Source organism: Quercus robur, chromosome 7 (genome assembly GCF_932294415.1).
Source record: "Quercus robur chromosome 7, dhQueRobu3.1, whole genome shotgun sequence".
NCBI classification, from domain to species: Eukaryota; Viridiplantae; Streptophyta; class Magnoliopsida; order Fagales; family Fagaceae; genus Quercus; species Quercus robur.
This window is the reverse complement of record NC_065540.1, coordinates 42,770,413-42,779,730: the sequence shown is the minus strand read 5'-3', so window position 1 is coordinate 42,779,730 and position 9,318 is coordinate 42,770,413. Positions and strand designations below refer to the sequence as shown.

The 9,318-nt window shown below is 50.6% G+C and overlaps 1 protein-coding gene across 1 annotated transcript; it reads left to right on the top strand.

Moving 5' to 3' along the window:
* The first annotated feature begins 356 nt into the window (after positions 1 to 356).
* Positions 357 to 2,370, top strand: LOC126691436 (uncharacterized). Its single transcript, XM_050386486.1, has 3 exons — positions 357 to 631; positions 1,343 to 1,745; positions 1,825 to 2,370. The coding sequence occupies exons 1-3, from the start codon at positions 357 to 359 to the stop codon at positions 2,368 to 2,370; spliced, it is 1,224 nt and encodes a 407-aa protein (XP_050242443.1).
* The last annotated feature ends 6,948 nt before the right edge of the window (positions 2,371 to 9,318 follow it).

Genomic DNA, 9,318 nt, shown 5'->3' with positions numbered 1-9,318 from the left:
GCTTAACTTCCGTCAGCTTATCCGTTGCTGTAGCCGTCCAGAAGGCTTCCATACCGGTAAGTTTTCATCCTCTCTCCTTCCTTTTTCTTTTTATTTTTGCCTCATTAGTGAGGCCGTCAGCCTAGGTACTTAGTTTGAACCCGTCACTTGTAGGTAGTCAGATGTCGAGTGACGCGTCTTGTGACGAGTCGTCAGTCCGCGAAGGAGCGGGCTACGACGAGACCTTTGGTTCCGGAAACGAGTCAGACTTCTCCCTCCCGTCAGAGAGAGAGTCGTCAGCCCAATCTCCTGACGGCAATGAGAGTTTTGCTGAGGGAGATGATGAGGGAAGAGGGGATGAAAATGACGGGGGTGGAATGGATATTGACGGAGGGAATAGTGACGGGGAGGAGAGATCCAGTGAAGGAACCTCGGAGGGTACCGTAGATAACCGTCCCTTCATTCTTCCTGAGGATTGGGCCGTCAACAGATTTTTGCCTGGGATGAGTGGTAAAGTTTTTAGGGAGTTACGGATCCATTATCAAATCCCAAACCACATCCCCCTCCGTCTCCCTAGAGAGGGTGAGAGGTGTTACTCCGGGCGGACAGCGGACGTCGGCATGTATGACGCCATGTTTGCTGCCGGCCTGAGGTTACCGTTGACGGCTCTTCACCGTCAACTAGCTGACTTCCTTGGAATATCCGTCACCCAGGTTGCCCCAAACGCCTGGAGGACTTTTATAGGAGCTGAAATCCTGTGGGGCAGCTTTAGTGGAGGGCACCGTCAGCTTACACTCGGAGAATTTTTTTATTGCTATAGGCCTCATCACATTGCCTCGTCTAAGGGGACTTATCATTTTAATACCCGAGAGAAAGGGCTACGGTTAGTGTCAGATATGCCTGACTCAAATAGGAACTGGAAGAGTAGGTATTTTTTCGTTGAAGGGACGGACTGGGTGTGCCGTCAGGAGGAGTGGGCGACGATGCCCAGTGGTTACTTTGACAATACCTAGGCCTTTGTCAAGGATTCAGGTTAATCCCGTCACCCATGAGGCTCGTGCGTTTTTTGAAGTGACGGTGCTAACACTTGTTATTTTTTTTCTTTTTCCAGCTTATACCCGTCCGCATATAACTGACGAGCAGGAGGAGTTCATCCATCGGATTCTAGAAATTCCTTTGGAGGACCGTAAGTGCAGGGATTTGATCACCCTTGACACCCTCCATTTATACTGTGGGGGCCCAGATCCGTCAGCGGAAGCTCGTAGGTTGGAGGAGTTTGCGCGACGTCGTAAGTAGACTTTTATTTTGCCGTCAGTTTCATTCTTTCTGTCACTTTTCCTAAAGTGTTTTCTTTGTGTTGTAGAGATGGATTCTGCGAAGCAAAGGATACGGGCTGCCGCAGCTCGTCAGAAGGAGGAGAGGAAGGCCAAGGAAGCAGGGGGGAAGCCTCGTCAACCCCCACGGCCGTCGCCAAAGTGGCGAAGAGGAAACCTGACGGGAGTGACGGCCGTCCCTCGAAAAAGCCTGCCGTTACTCCGTCAGTCGAACCATTGAAGGAAAAGTCCCCTCCGACGTCTGGCCATGGTGCGGGAAAGGGGGTGATGACTTCCGCTGGTCCCGTCACTGAGGGTCCGTGCCGTCTCCTAACCCACAAAGAATATGCCGTCGGGGAGGTTGAATCCCTGATAAAACCGACGGACATGGAGCCCTGTGATCAAGTAGGGACGGAGGATTTAGGGGCGTCGGCCCTCTTTGATCTCTCCAGGGTAAGTTTCTCACATTTTTGGGTTGAACATGCCGTATCTTGTTTTGGCGTACTTTTATCTGACGGATACGCTCTTTCAGGCCTTGGTTCGTGTCAAAGCCCTCCGTGACCGTTGCGTGGCGAAGGAGGGGGTCGTCAGTCGAGTTCGCAGCCATAACAAGAACTTGCTGAATCAGCAGGCTCAGTATAAGGAAGCCGTCCGTCTCCTTAACCAGGAGCTGCAGGAAGTCAAGGAGAAACTGACGACGGTCAGTGGCGAGAACGTCAAGCTCCAAGGAGAGGTGACGGCTCTGGAGGAGAAGTTACAGACGGCGGGGGCTGACGCGATTGGAGACTTCAAAACGTCGCAGTCATTTATCGACTCATGTGGTCAATATTACGGCACTGGGTTCGATGACTGCCTTCGACAGGTCGCGTCGGCCTTCCCGGAGCTGGACTTATCTGGGATTTCAATGGATGATGGAGACGACGTCTCTCTTCAGCCAGAACCTACTCCGGAGCATGACGGCTCGGTAGTCCTGGCTCAGCCTGCTGCTAATCCTACAGCTTCAGATTCTCCAACCGTTATCGTGGATGTTGAAGACCATCAGGCTGACGGAAATCCTGCTGACGCTCCTCCTGCTTAACCATGGTTATGTAAAATTTTTTTTTTTGAAAATAGTTGTAATCTTTAGACGGTTTTTTGGAGAACAGTTGTAATTTTTTAAACAGTTGTAGTTTTAAACAGTTGTAATGTTTAAGTGCCCTCATCGTTTATGTATGTATTTCATTTCCGTCGCTTTTATCTCTATTTTATACGAAATTGTTGGAAATTCCCGTCTGCTTGGAACACGTCAGCTCTTTAAACTGTTGAAAACCCCGTCGGTTTTATGACCGTCGGTTTACATTTTTTGATTGGTCGTGCCTTTCTTAGGGCCGTCAACCTCTTTTGACCGTTAGCCTTTTTTGACCGTCGGTTTACAAGTGTTGCCTTGTCTTCTTTGTCGGTCCGTCAGTTTTGAGGACCTTGTCCCTATGATGGTTATTCTATCTTGTTGCATCGTTAGCCTTTTAGCTTTTGGCCTTTTCGGGCCGTCAGCCTTTTGGCCTTTTTGGGCCGTCAGCCTTTTGGCCTTTTCGGGCCGTCAGCCTTTTGGCCTTGGCCTTGGATATCGTTTTAGCCCGTCAGCTTTTTAGGCGTTGATGTCTTTTGACATCTTTGTCGATCCGTCGGCTTTTTAACCTTTTCGGACCACTGTTTTCTTGGCTTTTTAGCCTTGATGCTTTGGCATCTTTCATAAGTCCGTCAGCTATTAAGGCCTGGGCCCTATGATGGTTACTCCATCTTATTGGACCGTCGGCTTTTTCTTTAGTCCTTGTGTTATGGACTTAGTCGTTTTTGGGCTGCAAACTTAGTGGACCGTCGGAAGGAAAATACACTTCAGCAATTTTTGAATAAAACTCCTCTTATTGCCATGCATTTAAATGAAAGTAATTAAAACCAAATCCTGCCCCTTGGGCTAAAAAAGTTGTTGCGAAAAAACTAAAATAAATGATAAATCTGAGGAGTTAAACTATAATTTGCTGAAAAAATAAAAAAGAAGTTGGTCTTCATGCTGCTGCTCCTATTGGTAGTACTTCCGTAGGTGCTCGGTGTTCCATGGATGTGGTAGTTTCTGTCCCTCCAATGTTTCAAGGTGGTAAGTACCTTTTCTCTGCCACGACGAAACTCGGTAAGGACCTTCCCAATTGGGGCCGAGTTTCCCTTGGGTAGGGTCCCTAGCGGCGCCCATGACTTTTCTAAGAACAAGGTCTCCGACTTGGAAGTCTCTGTGTCGGACCCGAGAGTTGTAGCATTTGGCCATGCGATCCTGGTACCTAGCGAGCCTTTGTTCTGCTGCTGCCCTGATCTCGTCCACTAGGTCGAGCTGTAGTCGCATAGCCTCATCGTTTCTGCTCTCATCGTGGTTGTGTACCCTGTAGCTTGCGAGTCCAACTTCGGCCGGGATGATTGCTTCGCTTCCGTACGTCAGGCGAAACGGTGTCTCTCCTGTGGGTGTTCTTGCCGTCGTCCTGTATGCCCATAGTACACTTGGCAATTCTTCGGGCCATATACCCTTTGCCCCCTCAAGCCGAGTCTTGATGATCTTGAGCAAGGATCGGTTTGTGACTTCGACCTGTCCATTAGCTTGTGGGTGGGCGGGGGAGGAGTAGTGGTTCTTTATTCCCAACTGTGAGCAAAAGTCCCGAAAATGATCGTTGTCGAACTGTCTCCCGTTGTCCGAGACAAAGACTCTAGGAATGCCAAACCTGCATACGATGCATCTCCAGACGAAGCTCCGAACGTTTTTTTCAGTAATCGTGGCTAAAGCTTCAGCTTCCACCCATTTCGTGAAATAGTCGATGCCTACTACCAGGAATTTCAGCTGCCGCATAGCTGTAGGGAACGGTCCCATAATATCTAACCCCCATTGTGCGAACGGCCACGGGGCCGTCATCGGGGTCAACTCTTCGGTTGGTTGTCTAATGATATTGCTGAACCTTTGGCATTTGTCACAGGCCCGGACGTAGGCTTCGGCGTCCTTCTGCATGGTGGGCCAATAGTAACCCGCTCGCACAAGCTTGTGTACCAGCGATCTGGACCCTGAGTGGTTTCCGCAGATTCCTTCATGCACTTCCCTCATAACGTAGTCTGCCTCTTCCGTACCCAAGCATCTTAGATATGGTCGTGAGAAACCTCTCTTGTACAGGACGTCTTTTATCAGGACGAACCTCGCCGCCTGAACTTTTAGTTTTCTTGCGGCTTCCTTCTCGTCTGGTAAGATGCCGTCTTTTAGGTATGCGACTAACGGCGCTGTCCAGCTGCTGTCGGAGCATATTTCCTGCATGTCACCGATATCTATCAGCGGGGAAAGCTGTATGAAGGAGAGTACATTACCAGGGACGACCATTCGTTCAGCTGAGGCGGCCTTCGCGAGACGGTCTGCTCGCTCGTTTTCCTCTCTGGGAATCTGGATGATTTTGGCTTCTAGGTCGCCTACTCTTGCTCTTACTTCATCAAGGTACTTCTTCATTTTTTCGCTCTTGCATTCGTAGTCTCCATTTATCTGGTTGGTGATGACCTGTGAATCGCAGTAGACGACTACCCTTGCGGCTCCTGCTGCTTTGGCGAGGTCGAGTCCTGCTATCAGTGCCTCATATTCTGATTCATTGTTGGTGGCGGGAAAGTTTAGACGGACCATACATTCAATGGTGTCTCCTTCAGGTGATAGTAACACAATGCCGGCCCCTGCGGCTTGCCTGTTGGATGATCCGTCCGTATGTATGCTCCATTGAGGGGACTGTGCTGCCCCCTGGTCCTCGTTATGGGTGAACTCAGCTATAAAGTCGGCGACAGCCTGTCCCTTGATGGCGGTCCGCGGACGATACTGAATGTCAAATTCGCTCAGTTCGATCGCCCATAATGCCAGTCGGCCCGCGGCCTCGGGGCTGCTCATTGCTCGCCGTAAAGGCTTGTCAGTCAGGACATTTACCGTGTGAGCTTGGAAGTACGGTTTGAGCTTTCGGGCTGCCGTAACCAATGCGAAGGCAAGTTTTTCCATCGGCGGGTATCTTTCCTCGGCACCGCGAAGCGCTCGGCTTGCGTAGTATACGGGCTTTTGCACTCTTTCTTCTTCTCTCATCAGGGCTGCGCTAACAGCTGCGGGGGAGACGGCCAGATAGAGAAAAAGCTCTTCTCCCGGCTGCGACGGGCTCAACAATGGTGGAGAGGAGAGGTAAATCTTCAATTCTTCGAACGCTTGCTGGCATTCGTTGGTCCATTCAAAGGATTTTTTCAGTGTCCGGAAGAAGGGCAAACATTTGTCCGTTGCTCTCGATACGAACCTGTTAAGTGCCGCTATTTTTCCATTTAGGCTCTGCACCTCCTTTATACTTCTTGGCGGTGTCATTTCCATAATGGCTCAGATCTTATCCGGGTTCGCCTCGACTCCTCTTTGAGACACCATGAATCCCAAGAATTTTCCTGCCGTTACTCCAAAGGCGCACTTCCCTGGGTTGAGCTTCATATTGTAGGAGCGGAGTGTATCAAATGTTTCTTTGAGATCTCCTAGATGATCTTCCTCTCTCCGACTCTTAACTAGCATGTCGTCCACGTAGACCTGGACATTCCTCCCAATCTGTTGTGCGAACATTTTGTTCATGAGCCTTTGGTATGTTGCGCCTGCGTTCTTTAAGCCGAAGGGCATGACCTTGTAACAGAATAGGCCTTGGCTGGTTACGAACGACGTTTTCTCCTGGTCAGCTTCGTGCATTCGGATTTGGTTGTATCCCGAGAAAGCGTCCATGAAGCTCAGCAACTGGTGTCGGGTCGTGGAGTCTACTAGGACATCGACCCTGGGTAGGGGGTAGCTATCCTTGGGGCAAGCTCTGTTAAGGTCGGTGAAGTCCACACACATCCGCCATTTCCCGCTCGCTTTTTTCACCATTACTACATTTGCTAACCAGTCGGGATAGTACACTTCCCTGATGAAGCTTGCTTCCCGTAGCTTTCTGACTTCCTCTGCTATGGCTCGGTCTCGCTCCGGGGCAAACACCCTCTTCTTTTGTCTGACGGGTGAAAAGGCGGGCGACACATTCAGCTTATGCACCATGATTGAAGGATCTATTCCTGGCATATCTTCATGACCCCATGCGAATACGTCTTGATTTTGCCTAAGGAATGTTATGAGCTCTTGACGGGTCGTGGGGTTAGTGAGTGTTCCAATTTTGGTCGTTCGGCCAGGATCGGAACTGTCAAGGGGTATTTCTTCTAGCTTCTCAACCGGCTCCGTTACCGTCCGGTGCTCTTCTATACTTAAAGTCTGAACCTGATCCTCCATTTCCACCATGGCTAAGTAACATTCGCGCGCGGCCATCTGATTCCCGCGCAACTCCCCTACTCCGCAGTCAGTTGGGAACTTAATCATCAGGTGGTAGGTGGGGGTTACTGCCTTCCATGAGTTGAGCGTGGGTCGCCCGAGGATAGCGTTGTAGGCTGATGAGCAATCAACAACCAAGAATGTCACGTCCCTGGCTATCTGTTGGGGGTAATCACCCACAATTACGGACAAGGTGACTGCGCCCAGTGGGAATACTCGGCTCCCGCCGAAGCCGACAAGCGGGGCATTCGTTGGGATCAGTCGCCCCCTGTCGATCCTCATCTGCTGGAACGCGGTGTAGTATAAGATATCTGCTGAACTGCCGTTGTCAACGAGCACCCGGTGCATATTGTAGTCTCCTACATGCAAGCTGACGACGAGTGCGTCGTCATGTGGATGGTGAAGGCGTCGTGCGTCTTCTTCTGAGAATCCGATCACGGGACCTTCTCTTCTTGCTATCTTCGGCACGGCTCCCGTCAGTTGAACATTCTGTATCATCCGGAGATAGGTCTTACAGGCCTTCTTGGATGACCCGGCAGCGGTTATCCCTTCTACGATCATCCTTATATCCCCAATTGGGGGCCTTGGTCGCTCATTGTCCCGTCGGGGGTGCTGGTCTTGTGCGGGGGGATCCGCCCTCTCTTTGCTAACGAATCTCTGCAGCTTTCCTTGTCTAATAAGGGCTTCAATCTGCTGCTTGAGGTCATAGCAATCTGCTGTGTCGTGGCCGTGGTCGCGGTGGAATCGGCAGTACTTATCTCGTGAACGTTTGTTGGGGTCACTCTTCAGCTTTCCTGGGAACGTCAGCGATTCCTCATCCTTGATCTGCATAAGGACTTGATCTATCGGGGCTGTTAGCGGAGTGAAGCTTGTGAACCTTCCCCCCAGGGGCTTAGGGCGTCTTTCGTCCCTTCGGTCCGCGGTTCTTGCCTTCTTTCGGCTTTGGTCCTGCCGACCGTCTTCCTGCCGTTCTCTTTTTCTAGGCCTCTCTTCCCGAGCTAAGAGTGCATCTTCAGCGTTCATATACTTTGTGGCACGATAAAGTACTTCTGACATGGTTTTTGGGTCGTTTTTGTATATGGAAAACAAAAACTTGCCCTTCCTCAAACCATTTGTAAATGCCGCGACAAGTATCTTGTCGTCAGCTTCGTCGATCGAGAGCGCCTCTTTATTGAAACGGGAGATGTAGGCTCTTAGAGTTTCGTCTTCTCGCTGCTTCATACTCATCAAGCAAGCCGTAGACTTCTTGTACCGATGGCCTCCAATAAAGTGTGCGGTAAACTGAGCGCTGAGTTCCTTGAAGGTGCTGATGGAGTTTGGGGCCAGTCGACTGAACCAAATTCTTGCCGCGCCCTTTAGCGTTGTAGGGAAGGCCCTACACATGATGGCGTCCGCTACTCCTTGAAGGTGCATTAGGGTTTTGAAGGTCTCCAGGTGGTCCAGTGGGTCCTTGACCCCGTCATAACTGTCTATCTGCGGCATGCGGAACTTGCTTGGCAACGGGTAGAAGTTGACGGTAGCGGTGAACGGTGAGTCCGTTCGGTTGACAAGGTCGTCAAGGTCGCTCGATACTCGTCCCTTGAGAGCATTCATCATAACCTCCATTTGTTCCTTCATGGCTTGCATCTCCGCGAGAACGAGGGGCGGAGTGGTTTCCGCGAGGGAGGGGATGCTCGTGTTCTGTCGTTCAGGTTTGCTCGGGGCGTTGCTGGCCTGGGGTCCTTCCTGGTTTCTCCTGTCAGCGCTGGTTCCTTCCTGCTCTGCTCCTTGGTTGTCGGGAGCTGCATTCTTCTGTCTCAGTTGCTCTTCTAGGTCGTGATTTTGCTTTGTGAGGCGCTCCACGGCGGCGGCGAGCGTCCTCACCTGTCTTTCAAGCGCGGTTGTAGGAGTTTCTTCTTCTTGAATGTCGTTGTTGGTCGCCATTGAGCGAGTGAGTACCATGTAACTCTCTTGTCTTGAAAGCGAGAACGTGCTAAAGCGTTTCCCACAGACGGCGCCAACTGATGATGCCGGAAATTTGCCCACCAGTGAGTCACACGTCCCTCGTACGATCGCGAATGGCACCTGCACAACGAAAAGGAGTAACCTAGCGGGGGGTACCGGTGTGGTACCGGCCAAACACCCTCCGAAGGTCAAGTTAGAATTATTCTCACTGCTCTAGAGTGCTAGAGAGGGTAAATTATGCGTACCTTGGTTTGTGAGGATGCTTGGGTTTTTATAGTAGAGAGGGCTGACCCTCTTTTCCTTGGAGTAGAAGTCTTTTCCTTATCGGAGTCTTCTTGGGCGTATTTTACGGGATCCTTTCTATATAGGAGTCCTTAGGTTCCATGAAACGTGGGGAGCAAGTTATTTATTTGTACATGTAAACGTGTAGAATAGGCGTTTCATAGACTGACGCCGTCAGTCTATGTTATCCCGTCAGTCTACACTTATCCCGTGACCTTTCAGGATGTTCGGCTTTATGTGTTCTTTTGCCTTAGGTCACCGTCAGCCTTGAAGGTATGCTGACGGCAAGACCGTCTCGTCACCCTTGCAAGGCATTCACCGTCGCCTTTGTTAAGTATGTGCCGTCACCCTTTTTAGGTCTTCACCGTCGCTCTTGTCAGTTATGTACCGTCACGCTGGCCAGCATAATTTTATCCTCATCAAGTTGGTACTTTGGTATCAATGATATCC

What these genes read in the sequence shown, in the direction of transcription:
- LOC126691436 (XM_050386486.1), top strand. Translation starts at nt 357, where the DNA reads ATGGATATTGACGGAGGGAATAGTGACGGGGAGGAGAGATCCAGTGAA. An exon ending in ATGTTTGCTGCCGGCCTGAG is followed by an intron (nt 632 to 1,342) that starts GTTACCGTTGAC and finishes TTTGTGTTGTAG; the next exon opens with AGATGGATTCTGCGAAGCAA. An exon ending in CCCTCTTTGATCTCTCCAGG is followed by an intron (nt 1,746 to 1,824) that starts GTAAGTTTCTCA and finishes ACGCTCTTTCAG; the next exon opens with GCCTTGGTTCGTGTCAAAGC.